Genomic DNA, 17,465 nt, shown 5'->3' on the forward strand with positions numbered 1-17,465 from the left:
CCTGTGCATCTTTGCTGCGGGTGCGGTGTGAATTTAGCCATACAAAGTGTATTTTGCTAAACTCGTACCGCACAGCCGATCGCATGTAATGAAGGAGCAGTGCGCTCCGACATTACATGCGATCGCCGCAGCCGCATCACTGTGAAACGGCTCTTAGTTTGTGTACAGCAGGCATGTCCAAAGTCTGGCCCACGGGCCAATTGTGGCCCCCAGGCTGCTTTAATACGGCCCCACAGGTAATTTGGAAAAATCTATTGTTGTGGCCCCTGTAAAACCCCGAGCGCTGCTCAGGACCACTGGGATCTCTGGATCTTTCAACGCCCATGTTACTTGTGAATACACTATTGTTAACACCCACCGCCCGCCCCCACCAGCTTTATATCCCTTGCTCAATATGGCCTCAGACTTTACCTGATAAGGGAGCACTAAAAAAACACAAATTAATCTGGCGGTAGTATAACAGGACCAGCGCCCTCTCCATGATAACTGGCATAACACCTGTTTAGATTTGTCATCCATGTGACGAAATGGAAAAGTATGCCGTTTGCAATAAACTTTGCATAAAATAGTTAATTTGCATTTAATGTTAATGGTCCAAAGAATGTCAGGCAAAATGGTCGGCCCTCACGCACGTTCACTTCATCAAATCTGGCCCTCTTTAAAAAAAGTTTGGACACCCCTGGTGTACAGCGTTGCATGACCGCGCAATTGTCAGTTAAAGTAACACAGTGCCAAAAAGAAAAAAATGGATTGGTCATGTAGGGAGTAAATCTGCCAGATGTCAAGTGGTTAAAAAAAAAAAAAGGTGCAACTCTTTTTGAGTTACTGTGCATGTGCAGGAACTCCGATAGGGTTAATGCTGTGATCCCTGGACATGGCCCGGAGTGCAGCATTGGAGGGATAGAGGGTTAGGTTCTAGGACTGTACCCACAAACCAAGGACAGTTGGCATCCATGGAATGGGAATTGTCAACAGCTGATCTCCTATTTAAGCACTTTCCTCTGTTCACATTCAAGTCTATGGAGGAGAAGAGAGAAGATCACTGCTAATAGTTTCTGCTATATGATTTGTGTCATTGTGGGAAGATGGGTGATTAATCACACAATCGTACACTCATTTGTTGGCAGCCCACATTACATTCAATGTGATAGAAACAAAGAGATCAATCTTAGAGATTTTAGTTCTGTGACAACAAATCTTCCATGTAGCCCAAGTCTTACTGTTGTCACCAGAAAAAAGCAAGTTCCCCATATACTGGTAATGAAAATCCACTAGGGGGCGCCTGCTTCCTGGACAATTATACATTGTCCAATTATACATCACCTCAAGCAACACTGTCAATAGAATATTACAAATGCTTAGGCTGGTGACAGAAGTAGTTTGGATGAAACAGCAATGCTTGGCCTGTTACCACCACGCCAGGAACGAAGAGATCCCATTGCTAATAGCCTAGTAAGCCATGTTTAGATGTAGATAGTTTAGAGTGGGCAAAGATTCAGGGCTGTCTTAATAGCATCATGGGCCAAAGTAATGCACTGAGGCCCCTACCAGCCTTCCCCAACTTACATACATGCTCTCAAAAAAGAAAGTATAAATAGCTGATAGAATTAAACATATATTAATTGGTACTTTCAATAAAATCAATTTTAGATCAGGATGGCACAATACTGGAATAAGGAGGGCACAATACTGGAATCAGGAGGGCACAATACTGGAATCAGGAGGGCACAATACTGGAATCAGGAGGGCACAATACTGGAATCAGGAGGGCACAATACTGGGATCAGGAGGGCACAGTGCAGGTTCCGGGACGCTACCAGGGACACAGCTACAGTATGCCGGGACAGCTTAATAAAAACCGTAACTGTCCCATCAAATCTGGGACAGTTGGCAAATATGATGTAATGCAAGATTATCATGGGGCCCCCATGCACTTGGGGCCCCTGGGCGATGCCCAGGGACGCCCACGTATTAAGATGGCCTTGCAAAGATTAGAACCCCTGTTGGATTTTGCTATCTGAGGCTATGTTGGAAATTCCCACTATTTTCTGTCCAAGTGATGATTTCACCAGTCACGAAATTAAAACGGAGTTCCGGGCACAAAATCGACCTTTTTTTTTGTGCCCATCCGCTTGGTCTCCTTCACCTGAAAAGGAATTGGATAGTTAGGTATATTTTTTTTTTTTACTCACCTTGTAATTGTAGATAGAAAATACTCACCTATTCTCCACTTCCTCCCTCTGTGCCACGGCTCCGACGTCACTTCCTGGCTTGCAATGATTCCTGGGAGCTGAACGTCATTGCTCCCAGGAATCAATGCGACGGCACCGGCCCCGCTCGTCACTTCCGGGGCGACGCCGCATTCCCTGCTAAACAGCTTCTGGGCATGCCCAGAAGCTGTGTAGGAATGCGGCGCCGCACCGGAAGTGACGAGAGGGGCCGGTGCAGGCGCATTCTGGGACAAGAAGACGCGGAAGAAGACACAGAAGAGGACCGCGCCGGCTTCAGCTGCCCACAACAGAGATGGCAACGCTGGAGAAGAAATTTTATAAGTGAGTATTTCTTCTTGCAGGTAAGTGCGAACCGGGACAGATCAGAGGCTAGCCATTGTGGAATGTAGTAGCCCTGACTGTCCCGGGGGTATGTTTATTGAAAAAAAGTTTTCGTGCCTGGAACTCCACTTTAAGAAAAATCTAGAAGGACACACAGTGATAAAAAAGAAAAAAAAAATCACATGTATGAAGTCCAATTTGAGTGCCAAATGAACAGTCTGAGAGTCCATAAACATTTAATATTAATATTGGTTCACCAAGGAAAGTACAGAACATAAAGCCTGTTTCGGGGGCTAAAGTCCTCCCCCTTTTCAGGGCTTTAAAATATAATGTAAAAAGATAATAGAATCCGCGCTAAGGAATCAAAGGATATAAATAAGTACTAATAAGCTGCAGCCTCACTTAAACTATAGCCAAAAGACTATATAAATAGATAAGAATGGAGGTGATGGCGCTGCTTATATTATAAGGTGTAATTAGGTGGATATTCCTATGTAAACATATATCATCGGATGAATTGTATATAAAAAAGGCTATGGAGAATAGCCACCAGGTGGCGAAGTGTAATGTGCAAAGAAGTGCGGAGATAAATAAATATGTGTATATATACAATATGCAATAGTGATAAAAATAAATAGTCAACAGAGTGAATCTATAAACAACATTAAATAAATCAATCAATAAATAATATAAAATGACTCAAAAATCACGATGATAAAAATTAGTAAAATAGTGCGGGAAAAGCTTGACCAAACAGAATAAATGTGCAAATATACAGGAGAGTATTATTCAAAGTGTACAAATAGGTGATAGTACTAAAAATATAAAAATTATTATAAAAATTAAAGTTCGTGATCAAAAAATTGTGCAAAAGCAATAAAGTGCGGGAAACTTCTTTCCAAAGTGTGCCAATACGTAATAATCAGTCAATTCATATACTAGAATACATCCATAAGTAGGTGAGTGTACCCAGTGAGATAGGTGGGCAGTGACTTACGGTGACCCCCAAGGTGGGTGACTGGTGAGCTGCAAAGTGGCTACTGATGAAAAACCTACTCACCAGATATACCCACCCCACACAGGGGTATAGAGTGGGTATTGTAGATATGCCTCGCTGGTCCTTACTCTGTGTAGTGGTTCCCTTCCTGGGGGAGAATGGTGTGGGGTCCGCGGGGTATCGCAGATATCCTAGCGTGGGGTCCAGTACTAGGGTCTTGTTCCAATATGTCCGATGCTCCGTGGAGGGATCTAGTATGGCCACTCACAAGTATATGGATGGGAGGGTCATAGGAAGTGGAAAGACTCGATAGTGTGATATCGTAGGGGATATTTTATTCAGCAGTATACAATAAATGAATACTCACATTCAATCATATGGAAAACAGCGTGGTATTGGCGTCCCGGAACGCAATGCGTTCCAACTGGAAACCGGAACCGGAAATGACGTGACGGCGCTGTACGCGTTTCGTCATGTGACGTCTTCTGCAGCGTCGCATCATTTCCAAGCCGGCCCTTTTATATACGGTGGTTACCAAGGCTACGGGACTCGTTATGAAGCATAACGAGTGCTGCATGTAAGCCCTGCTGCGGCTCATGCTTTCCTATGTAAGACAAAACCTATGCCTTACAGTCAGAAAACCGAATTGATTCATATTGATGGAAATATTAATAGAATAAATAAAATGATTAAAGACTGTATATATATATATCCCGTGCCAAAATTAAATCATGAACCACCATATATACATACAGGGAGTGAGTGCAGTATATTAAAACCATAGTATACATTATTTATTAAACATACGTTAAAAATAAAAAAAATGTAAAAATAAAGATAAAAAATAAAAAATAAATAATATAAAAGTAATAAGTGTTAAAAATATAATAGGAGGTAATCTTATGTAGTGCGCCATCTTGTGGCTAAAAATATGTATGGTAATAACAGATGGTGAATGTATATTATTACGAACCGAGGATGAGGATAATAATGTATATATATATAAATAGTGTGAGTATGAATAAAAGAATGTACATATAGGAATGTGTATAAAGAAAGAAAATTTAGTGGATATTATGTGTACTTACTTAATTGATAAATAGTAACTGTTAAATTTCATGTAAGTATAAAAAACGTGAAATAAATGAATGAGAACAAAAATACAAAAATACGTAAATAAATGAATGAGAACAAAAATACATTGTGTATACTCAAAAAATGTGTATGTATAAAAATGTATACATATAAAAAAGGCGACATCTAGTGGAGATTGTGTAGATTGCACAAACCATATGTATATAGATATTAACGATATGTGACCTATAGGCTCAGATACCGTTAGATCATGTTGGGTATTATGCAATATATGAATAGAAATGGTAAATTGGAGTTAGTATTATAAAAATTGGTATATATAGGATGGGATGAATAAAAGACAGATGTTGTGGCATATATAAAAAATAAAAATATAAATATAAAACATATATAGAGAAAGGAGGGAGGATTTAAAATTTAAAAATTGGAGATGAAGCAGTTAAGGTCTATGTCCAGGTTTAACCCCTTAGGCTGGAGAGTATTGAGTCGATAAATCCAACTCGTTTCATTTTTAGAGATTTTGATTTTCTTGTTATCACCTCTCCAGTGTCCAGCAATAGAGTCTATACCCACAAAGGTGAGTCCCCTTGGGTCCTTATTATGTACCTCTGCAAAATGTCTCGGGAGACTATGCTTTGGAGACCCCTTTCTTATATTCTTGATATGCTCCCTGATTCGTACGAACAGAGGTCTGGTGGTCCTGCCGACATACTGAAGTCGACAGGGGCACTCTATTAGGTAGGTTACATGGGTGGTCTGACACGTAATTAATTTATTAATCTTGAACTCTTCTCCACTCCATCTGGATTTAAAATGCAATGTCTTCCTAGGTTGTTTATTCGTAGTTTTACACGGTAAGCACCTATTACACCGAATAAACCCTTTTAAGTCAGGGAACATTTTCACTGGTTTGGGGGGATCAATTGCATTATGGACAAGTTGGTTTCGTAAATTAGGGGCTTTCCGATATATAAATTTCGGTTGTTTGGGTAACAATCTCGACAAAGTTTTATCGGACTTTAATATAGGCCAGTATTTTTTCACGATCTTTTCAGTCTGTCTGAAATTATGATGGAATCCTGTGATAAATGCTAATTCTTTGGGTTTTGCTGGCTTCTTACTCTTATATAAATATTCATCTCTGTCCGTATTTAGTATTTTGTTTCTGGACATAATCAATTTCTGTCTGTCATACCCTTTTTCCTCAAATCTCTTTATTAAAATATCTGTCTGTGATAAATAGTCCTCAGGGTTGTCACAATTTCTTCGGATCCTCACGAATTGACTTCTTGGAATTCCTTCTTTCCATATAGGATGGTGGCAACTACTAGTAGGTATATATCCATTCCTGTCTGTAGGTTTAAAATAAGTTTTGGTTTTAAGTATGTTATTTTCTTTAAAAATATTAAGATCCAAATAATTTATCTGATTAAAACTCCAATCTCCTGTAAACTTGATACCATATGTGTTCTCATTCAGTTTTGAAAAGAAATTGTTTAAAGATTCCTTTGTTCCCTCCCATAAAATGATGATGTCGTCGATATAACGTCGGTAGAATTTTAATTCCGGAATATTTTGGGTATAAATGGTCTTTTCTTCTAGGAGATCCATAAATAGATTTGCTACGCTAGGTGCGTAGCGGGCTCCCATTGCGACTCCTTTGGAAAGAAGCACAATATTTACTACCTGAGACAAGCAAGATTCCAGTACTGTATTATTTGCCCAAAATACATAAAGACCCCGTTAAGCCCCCTGGACGACCCATAGTGAGCGGTGTGGACTCACTGTTTTCCAGATTGGGTGAATATCTGGATGGATATTTACAACCAGCAGTAAAAATGGGCAAATCGTACCTGAAAGATAGCTCGGAGCTGATAAAAATACTCAAGGAAGTACAGCTACCAGAAGACTGCATCTTGGCTACAATAGACGCCAACTCCCTTTACACCAGCATAAGACAAACAGATGGACTACAAGCGGTAGATGTTGCTTTACATGAACGCACCCAGTTAAAACAAACACAAATTAAATACATTTTGGACGGTCTAAAACTTACTATGAGCAGCAACTTCTTTTGGCATAAGAATGTCTATTATTTACAAACCAAAGGAGTCGCAATGGGAGCCCGCTACGCACCTAGCGTAGCAAATCTATTTATGGATCTCCTAGAAGAAAAGACCATTTATACCCAAAATATTCCGGAATTAAAATTCTACCGACGTTATATCGACGACATCATCATTTTATGGGAGGGAACAAAGGAATCTTTAAACAATTTCTTTTCAAAACTGAATGAGAACACATATGGTATCAAGTTTACAGGAGATTGGAGTTTTAATCAGATAAATTATTTGGATCTTAATATTTTTAAAGAAAATAACATACTTAAAACCAAAACTTATTTTAAACCTACAGACAGGAATGGATATATACCTACTAGTAGTTGCCACCATCCTATATGGAAAGAAGGAATTCCAAGAAGTCAATTCGTGAGGATCCGAAGAAATTGTGACAACCCTGAGGACTATTTATCACAGACAGATATTTTAATAAAGAGATTTGAGGAAAAAGGGTATGACAGACAGAAATTGATTATGTCCAGAAACAAAATACTAAATACGGACAGAGATGAATATTTATATAAGAGTAAGAAGCCAGCAAAACCCAAAGAATTAGCATTTATCACAGGATTCCATCATAATTTCAGACAGACTGAAAAGATCGTGAAAAAATACTGGCCTATATTAAAGTCCGATAAAACTTTGTCGAGATTGTTACCCAAACAACCGAAATTTATATATCGGAAAGCCCCTAATTTACGAAACCAACTTGTCCATAATGCAATTGATCCCCCCAAACCAGTGAAAATGTTCCCTGACTTAAAAGGGTTTATTCGGTGTAATAGGTGCTTACCGTGTAAAACTACGAATAAACAACCTAGGAAGACATTGCATTTTAAATCCAGATGGAGTGGAGAAGAGTTCAAGATTAATAAATTAATTACGTGTCAGACCACCCATGTAACCTACCTAATAGAGTGCCCCTGTCGACTTCAGTATGTCGGCAGGACCACCAGACCTCTGTTCGTACGAATCAGGGAGCATATCAAGAATATAAGAAAGGGGTCTCCAAAGCATAGTCTCCCGAGACATTTTGCAGAGGTACATAATAAGGACCCAAGGGGACTCACCTTTGTGGGTATAGACTCTATTGCTGGACACTGGAGAGGTGATAACAAGAAAATCAAAATCTCTAAAAATGAAACGAGTTGGATTTATCGACTCAATACTCTCCAGCCTAAGGGGTTAAACCTGGACATAGACCTTAACTGCTTCATCTCCAATTTTTAAATTTTAAATCCTCCCTCCTTTCTCTATATATGTTTTATATTTATATTTTTATTTTTTATATATGCCACAACATCTGTCTTTTATTCATCCCATCCTATATATACCAATTTTTATAATACTAACTCCAATTTACCATTTCTATTCATATATTGCATAATACCCAACATGATCTAACGGTATCTGAGCCTATAGGTCACATATCGTTAATATCTATATACATATGGTTTGTGCAATCTACACAATCTCCACTAGATGTCGCCTTTTTTATATGTATACATTTTTATACATACACATTTTTTGAGTATACACAATGTATTTTTGTTCTCATTCATTTATTTACGTATTTTTGTATTTTTGTTCTCATTCATTTATTTCACGTTTTTTATACTTACATGAAATTTAACAGTTACTATTTATCAATTAAGTAAGTACACATAATATCCACTAAATTTTCTTTCTTTATACACATTCCTATATGTACATTCTTTTATTCATACTCACACTATTTATATATATATACATTATTATCCTCATCCTCGGTTCGTAATAATATACATTCACCATCTGTTATTACCATACATATTTTTAGCCACAAGATGGCGCACTACATAAGATTACCTCCTATTATATTTTTAACACTTATTACTTTTATATTATTTATTTTTTATTTTTTATCTTTATTTTTACATTTTTTTTATTTTTAACGTATGTTTAATAAATAATGTATACTATGGTTTTAATATACTGCACTCACTCCCTGTATGTATATATGGTGGTTCATGATTTAATTTTGGCACGGGATATATATATATACAGTCTTTAATCATTTTATTTATTCTATTAATATTTCCATCAATATGAATCAATTCGGTTTTCTGACTGTAAGGCATAGGTTTTGTCTTACATAGGAAAGCATGAGCCGCAGCAGGGCTTACATGCAGCACTCGTTATGCTTCATAACGAGTCCCGTAGCCTTGGTAACCACCGTATATAAAAGGGCCGGCTTGGAAATGATGCGACGCTGCAGAAGACGTCACATGACGAAACGCGTACAGCGCCGTCACGTCATTTCCGGTTCCGGTTTCCAGTTGGAACGCATTGCGTTCCGGGACGCCAATACCACGCTGTTTTCCATATGATTGAATGTGAGTATTCATTTATTGTATACTGCTGAATAAAATATCCCCTACGATATCACACTATCGAGTCTTTCCACTTCCTATGACCCTCCCATCCATATACTTGTGAGTGGCCATACTAGATCCCTCCACGGAGCATCGGACATATTGGAACAAGACCCTAGTACTGGACCCCACGCTAGGATATCTGCGATACCCCGCGGACCCCACACCATTCTCCCCCAGGAAGGGAACCACTACACAGAGTAAGGACCAGCGAGGCATATCTACAATACCCACTCTATACCCCTGTGTGGGGTGGGTATATCTGGTGAGTAGGTTTTTCATCAGTAGCCACTTTGCAGCTCACCAGTCACCCACCTTGGGGGTCACCGTAAGTCACTGCCCACCTATCTCACTGGGTACACTCACCTACTTATGGATGTATTCTAGTATATGAATTGACTGATTATTACGTATTGGCACACTTTGGAAAGAAGTTTCCCGCACTTTATTGCTTTTGCACAATTTTTTGATCACGAACTTTAATTTTTATAATAATTTTTATATTTTTAGTACTATCACCTATTTGTACACTTTGAATAATACTCTCCTGTATATTTGCACATTTATTCTGTTTGGTCAAGCTTTTCCCGCACTATTTTACTAATTTTTATCATCGTGATTTTTGAGTCATTTTATATTATTTATTGATTGATTTATTTAATGTTGTTTATAGATTCACTCTGTTGACTATTTATTTTTATCACTATTGCATATTGTATATATACACATATTTATTTATCTCCGCACTTCTTTGCACATTACACTTCGCCACCTGGTGGCTATTCTCCATAGCCTTTTTTATATACAATTCATCCGATGATATATGTTTACATAGGAATATCCACCTAATTACACCTTATAATATAAGCAGCGCCATCACCTCCATTCTTATTTAAAATATAATGGATAATTAGGAGGACTCAAGGATGGAACAAATCCCCAGAAATTATTTGCTGTATGGAGATCATAGGGTGTAGCCAGAATTAGTAGATCAGTAAAAGTTTGGCTATACACTATCTCTACACAGCAAAAAATGTGTTCCTGCGGAAGTGCGCCAATCTTGAGTCCTCATATTTACCGAAAACAATCTAAGCCCTGAAAAATGGAGAGGTCTTTGAGCCCCTAAAATGCACAGGATGTTCTGTTTTATGGTTTGTGAACCAATGTGTAAAGTTTTGGACTCTCAGACTGTTTGCTTGGCTTTATACCTGTAAATCTCCAAATCTGGGCCCCCTGTTTAAGCCTCAATAGAGCCATTGCATCTTGTCACAGTCGGACTGATCTTCTGATCATTTGAATCCAGCATTTCATTTCTACTTGTTCGAGTGACAGGTTCTCTAGCCTTCCCCCTACTTGGGTCGTTGGCCTGAATGCCAACCATGCCATTACCTGCAGGGAGTATGCATATCCTCCGTGTGTGAGTTAGGGACCTTAGATTGTTAGCTCCTTAAGGGCAGGGACTGATGTGAATGAATTTACAGTATAAATACACTCACTAGCCACTTTTTTAGCTATACCATGCTAGTACCGGGTTGTACCCCTTTTGCCTTCAGAACTGCCTTCATTCATCATGGCATAGATTCAACAAGGTGTTGGAAACATTCCTCAGAGATTTTGGTCAGTATTGACATGATAGCATCACGCAGTTGCTGCAGATTTGTCGGCTGCACATCTGTGATGCAAATCTTCTGTGCTACTATATCCCAAAGGTGCTCTATTGGATGAGATGTGGTGACTGCGGAGGCCATTGGAGTACAGTGACCTCATTGTCATGTATAAGAAACCAGTGGTGAGATGATTTTAGCTTTGTGACATGGTGCATTATCCTGCTGGAAGGAGCCATCAGAAGATGGGTATACTGTAGTCATAAAGGAATGGACATGGTCAGCAACAATACTCAGGTAGGCCGAGATGTTTATATGATGCTCAATTGGTACTAAGGGGCCCAAAGTGTTCCACGAAAATATTCCCCACACAATTACACCACCAGGCTGAACTGTTGATAGAAGGCCGGATGGATCCATGCCTTTATGTTGTTACACCAAATTCTGACCCTACCATCTGAATGTTGCAGCTGAAATCAAGACTCATCCGACCAGTGATTTTCCAGTGATTTTCCACTGGTTATTTAAATAACTGTTGCCTTTCTATCATCCGGAAACCAGTCTGCCCATTCTCTAACCTCTCACATCAACAAGGCTATCTCCTCCACAGAACTGTAGCTCACTGGATATTTTCTCTTTTTCGGACCATACTCTAAACCCGAGAGATGGCTTGAGTAAAAATCCCCGTAGATCAGCAGTTTTTGAAATACTCAGACCAACCCATCTGGCACCAACAGCAATGCCACGTTCAAAGTAACCTAAATCCCCTTTCTTTCCCATTTTGATGCTCAGTTTGAACTTCAAAAAGTTGTTTTCACCATGTCTAGATGCCTAAATGCATTGAGTTGCTGTCATGTGATTGGCTGATTAGCAATTTGTGTTACCACCAACTGAACAGGTGTACCTAATAAAGTGGGTGGTGAGTGTATATGTAAAGAACTGCATAAATTAGCCACTTGCCGACCGGTCACGTTGACCGTACTGCGGCAAAGTGGCTCGATTCCGTCCAGCAAAGTAGACCTACGTCGCCAGAGGCGTGCTCCCGCTGTTTTCAGTCACTGCGGGAGTCGGGCCAGGGGAGGAGCGGCGGCAATCGCCGCTGCTCTTCCCCGATCGTCGGGGAATCAAGTTTGGAGATCCGCCCGCTTGTGTAAACAGAGCGGGTGGATCTCCTATGTGACAAGGAGTGACAGATTGCAGTGTTCAGCATAGCTGAACCTGCGATCTGTGCCTGTGTCACTCAGTCACCTCCCCCCCACACAGGCATACATTAACCCCAAAAAAAAAACACCAAAAATGACATAAATCTTTCCCTTAGTTAGTAAACGCAATAACTTTTGCGCAAACCAATCAAAATACGCTTATTGTGATTTTTTTTTACCAAACATAGGTAGCAGAAAACAAATTGGCCAAAAATGTAAAAAAATTTAGATTTTTACATTTTTTGTGGGGAAATTTCATATAAAAAAATTTGAAAAATATTGTTATTTTTTCAAAATAAACGCTCTTTTTTTGTTTATAGCGCAAAAAGTAAAAATTGCACAGGTGATCAAATATCACCAAAAGAAAGCTCTGTTTGTGGGGAAAAAAGGACGTAAATTTTGTTTGGGTACGGCATCGCACGACCGCGCAATTGTCAGTTAAAGTCGCACAGTGCTGAATTGCAAAAAGTGGCCTGGACGTAAGACAGCAAAATCCTCCGGTGGTAAAGTAGTTAATGGTACTATATAACTACCTGTATTAAAAATAAATAAATATTATACTTAAAAAAGATATTTATAAAAAAAAAAAAAAGGTCCATGTTGGAGATTTACACTCACTTCATAACCTGTAAAACCATTGTCATCAGGGGTCCTAACTTTACTAATTCAAACGTAAAAAAATAGATTTTGGTTGGACATACGCTTTAAGACAGACCTTGAACTCCAAGCAAGGCCTGCTTTTTTAGTATGGCCCCTTCCCCTTGCTAAAAAGTGACATTAAACCTAATAAAAAAAAAAACACTTGTAGGGGGAAAAAGGTTAGATGATATACTTACCTTTTCCCCAGCTTCCATAGTGCAGGGGGTGATGCCACAATTTTTTTCAATAAGATCTTGACAGTTGTAGAATACTCCAGGTCTCATGATAAGACGCTGCAAGCACAGTGCAGATTCATCTTTTTGTAGGATCTTGGCCATTCTACATTCCCCAGACCTCACCAGGAGGACAGTGACATCACCCTCACCAGGGCAAAAGCAAGAATATTATCTTACTTATTACCAACAGTTTGTCTGAAGTTTAATGCGTTACTTTAGTAGGGGGGAGGGAGCCACACTAAATAGGTAATCCTTGCTAATCAGGTGTAAATTCCAATTTTGGTACATATGTTTTGTGCCTGTACTTACCTCTGACAATTAACTGACTTTGGTGTTCCACAGCTGCAGCATCGTTCCGTGCGATGCAGGTATAATTTCCATTGTGCATCAGAGACAGATTGGAGATCCGGAGAGAGCTGGTGAAGTCAATGTTGTCAATGGTCACCCCGAGATTGGCCGGAATCGGCCTGCCATCCTTCTGCCAGGTGATTGTGATAGGAAGATCTCCAGAGACCACAACACACGGGATGAACACTCTCTGTCCAATGGAAAATCTTTGGGACTCAAATGGCTGAATGAATGGCGGGACTGTGAAAAAAAAAGAAAGAGATCAGGTCAACGGATCCACCATAAACAAAAGTGCTAAGTATTTCCAGTTGGGTCCAAAGACCGCATAATAGTAAAAAAAATGGCTTTAATGTGGCTGATGCGGTGGGCCATCTCTCTACCAGGGTGATTGAAATCCTAATATAAGCAGAGAAAAAACTGCGCGCTTTTGTTTTGTCTGGTGCAACGAAAGTCTGAAGACCCTCCCCTGAAGGAGTCTGTTGCATCAGATGAAACTTGGGTAGGGCAAGGCCAGTGGCATATGATGTTGTACACCCACTGTTGATCCCTGGTGTGGCGTGTTTTGCCTGAGTTACTATGTAGCCATTGTGAGTTTATCGGCTTTTAATAAATCATGTGGCTTTAGCATACTGCTCTATGGTCCTTTCTCCTACCCATTATTTTTCTGAGGTGCTGCCTTTGGATAACCAGTGAGGAACCGAGGAGGCGGTGAAATCAGTGGTACCCTGAGTGGTGGCCCCCCATTTGGATGATTTCCACGCTGTTGACCTCCTTTTATGTAGACAGAATTACCATTTGGTAAGGGAACTGGCACACTTGTCTGTGAGGTGGTTTGGGGTTGGTAAACGTGGATTCTCATCATTTTCAAGATTTCACATTTGGAACTTACCCATTTTGTATGCAGAAATATATCATGTGATTGTTATTTCACCATTTATGTGATGCACATTGTTTATTAAAGTGGAACTTTAGTGAGAAAATGTAAACATTAAAAAGAAGTGCCTATACCACTGATGGCGAACCTTGGCACCCCAGATGTTTAAGAACTACATTTCCCATGATGTTCAGCTACACTGTAGAGTGCATGAGCATCATGGGAAATGCAGTTACAAAACATCTGGGGTGCCAAGGTTCGCTATCACTGGCCTATATGGTGTATAATCAAGTAATACACTGTCTCACCCTGTTCTGCCAATGCTCAGTTACTCCCAATTGTAGGCATTTTAAGCACTGCTGAGTGTAGAGGCTGAACTGCTGACAGCCTTAAAGCGGAATTCCACCCAAAAGTGGAACTTCCACTCTTTTGCTTCCTCCCCACCTCCGGTGCCACATTTGGCACCTTTCAGGGGAGAGGGGTGTAACGGTTACCAGTTTTTGACAGGTACCCTTCCCCACTTCCAGGATACGGCGCCGCGGCACCGTCCCTCGGAAGCTCGGCCCCCTCCTGCCTCCTACGCCGCTGAGCCAGGAGGATTGCGCAGCGCGCTTCGCGCATGCGCAGTAGGGACCCGCCCGTGAAGCCGCAAGGCTTCACTGCCGGGTTCCCTAACCGGCAATGGTGGCGGGAGCACCCGACAGCCGATGGAAACAGTGCCAACATCGCTGGACTCCAGGACAGGTATGTGTCCTAATATTAAAAGTCAGCAGCTACAGTATGTGTACAGTATGTGTAGCTGCTGACTTTTCATTTTTGGAGGGGGAGGCGGAACTCCACTTTAATGCGGAACTAAACCCTCCTATCCTTTGTAGCCAAGGAAGCTGCTTCTAGTTGATCTTCAGCTGCCATGGTGCTGTACATCTGTTCAGTTATGACTCCAGCTACTTGATGGTTTGACACTTTGGTTGACGACACAAGCAAATGTGACAGTTACATTCCTGGAATGCTTGGAGTGCTAACTGTTTTTTGAAACTCTTAAATCGATGGGTTTAGTTCCGCTTAATGCTTTTCTGCTGTTCAGGGGCCCTGGGCTTCAGCAAAATGGCAGCCTCCAGCAAAAAGAAACAGGAGCAATGCTTGAGGCAATTTACAGCTCACACTAATTTTGGTAGCATAATTATTTTTGTGGACTGTATGTTCCTTGCTAAATAACAATTTTTTATCAAGTTGTTATGGGTAAAGTTTTGCTTTAAGGTTTATTATGATTAAAATCCTGTCCCACTACTTTAGATTGGGTTTAACATGTATTTAAAACTAAAAATCTAGAAGTCATGTTTTTGGTTGTTGTTTTTGGCAATGTAATTGAGGAACAGGTAGTTTTTGGTGCAGGCTCAAGACATTGAAGCACCAGTCTTGCAACTGGATGGTTTGCAACCTATGGTTAAAGAGAAGACAAATACTGTTCTAGAGGGGATAATTTTGTTCTGGGGGTTAGTTTAGGGTTAGGGATAGTGTTGTAATTTAATAGTTTAAGAATTAGGTTTAAAAAAAAAATGAAAAAAGGTGTTACTGGTCAATTCTAAACATTAGGTTAATAATCAAAGTAGAAGAAAAAAAGTGAGGTCCTGGAGTTATGGCCAAATCTTGGGCATTTCCAATAGGTAAAGCTCTGTCCTGCCCCCACACATTCCGATTGGCCCATGAATCACTTTTTGTGTGTTTTGTGCATTTTTAGGAGTCAAGTGCTGTGCAGAAGCTTCTTTGGGGCAGGATTGCACATTTTTTGTCCCACAGACTTTTTCTTTTGTGTGTTAAAATCAATGGGGCAAGTCCCATTCTACTTTTAAAGTAGTTTATGTATCTTTTTGAACTAAAAAAGCTAATGTAATTGTGCGCTACCCTTACTGAAGAAAACCCAAGGGTGATAAACTAATAAAGCTGCTGCTACCACCTAAAAGTGTTTTCACATCTGCAAGATAGTAATTAGTAAACCTATGTGATAGCGCTGCTAAAAATGCCAATAATAAAAATTATAATATGATTAACAGTGCTTGAACAAATTATTAACATTAACCACTTGCCGACCGCCGCACGACTATCTACGTCGGCGGTCAGCCCCTCACAGGCAAACTAACGTAGGGCTACGTTGCTTGCTTGTGAGGGTCTAGGGAGCGAGCGCGCGCCCCCCGGGGCGCGCTCCCGCTCCCGCGTGGTCACGGACCCCCCCGCGCGTGTGACCAGCGGACCCGATGTCCGCCGGTCACTCGGCGATCGGCGGGGGAGAGGGAGAATGTCAGGCAGCTTGTGTAAACAAACTGCCTGTCATTCTCCTCGCTGCAAAGACACTGATAAAACGGATCTGGTATGTAGATCCGTTGATCAGTGTCCTTACAGCTAGAGCCACAGCCAATCACAGTAGAAACCACGCCCCTAGGGACACACACAGCCCCTCCCTTCCAAATAAAGTTAACCCCTTCACTACCAGTGTATTTTTACAGTAACAGTGCATATGTATAGCACTGATTACTGTAGAAATGTCACTGGTAACCCCAAAAGTGTCAAAAATGTCAGTCAAGGGTCCGATCTGTCCGCCGCAATGTCGCAGTACCGCAAAAAAAATCGCAGATCGCCGCCATTACGCGTTAAAAAAAAAAACAACAAAAATGACAAAAATCTTTCCCTTTGTTAGTAAACGCGATAACTTTTGCGCAAACCAATCAAAATACGCTTTTTGCGATTTTTTTTACCAAACATAGGTAGCATAAAATAAATTGGCCGAAAATTTTTAAAAATTTTGATTTTTACATTTTTTTTTGGGGGAATTTCATATAAAAAAATGTGAAAAATATTGTTATTTTTGCAAAATTGACGCTCTTTTTTTGTTTATAGCGCGTGATCAAAAAATCGCACAGGTGATCAAATACCACCAAAAGAAAGCTCTGTTTGTGGGAAAAAAAGGACGTCAAATTCGTTTAGGTACAGCGTCGCACGACCGCGCAATTGTGCGTTAAATTCACGCAGTGCCGAATCGCAAAATACCCCCTGGTCGGAATGGGGGTAAAATCTTCCGGGGCTTAAGTGGTTAATATGACATATATATAGCAAGAAATGTATAAGTAGTAGTGTAATCAAAAATGAACACCCCCTAAAGTGCAACAATAGTGCAGGAACACCCCCTAAAGTGCAAGTAAAACAATAAATCCAGAAGTGCTAAAATAAAAAAAGGAAGGCACTTCTATGTGCAAACGTGAAAACAAAGTCCAAAAAAGTCTCTATAAAAAGCACAATATGTGAATCATTCATATATATCCACTCCTTAAATCTTGTTCTGCAATCCCCAGGAGAAGTGTCTTCTCACCTCCAATATATCTATTTGGGCTT

General features: G+C 40.1%; 1 protein-coding gene across 1 annotated transcript in view; it reads right to left on the bottom strand.

Annotated features, from left to right (window-relative positions):
* The window catches only part of DSCAM (DS cell adhesion molecule), a 779,527-nt gene that overhangs the window by 375,457 nt on the left and 386,605 nt on the right, over positions 1–17,465 (bottom strand). The window contains exon 9 of the mRNA XM_082245233.1: positions 13,169–13,447. Coding sequence (XP_082101359.1) covers positions 13,169–13,447 — 279 coding nt within the window. The remainder of the gene's footprint in view (positions 1–13,168; positions 13,448–17,465) is intronic.

Source organism: Pelophylax lessonae, assembly GCF_965119305.1.
Source record: "Pelophylax lessonae genome assembly, chromosome: 2".
Lineage (NCBI taxonomy): Eukaryota > Metazoa > Chordata > Amphibia > Anura > Ranidae > Pelophylax > Pelophylax lessonae.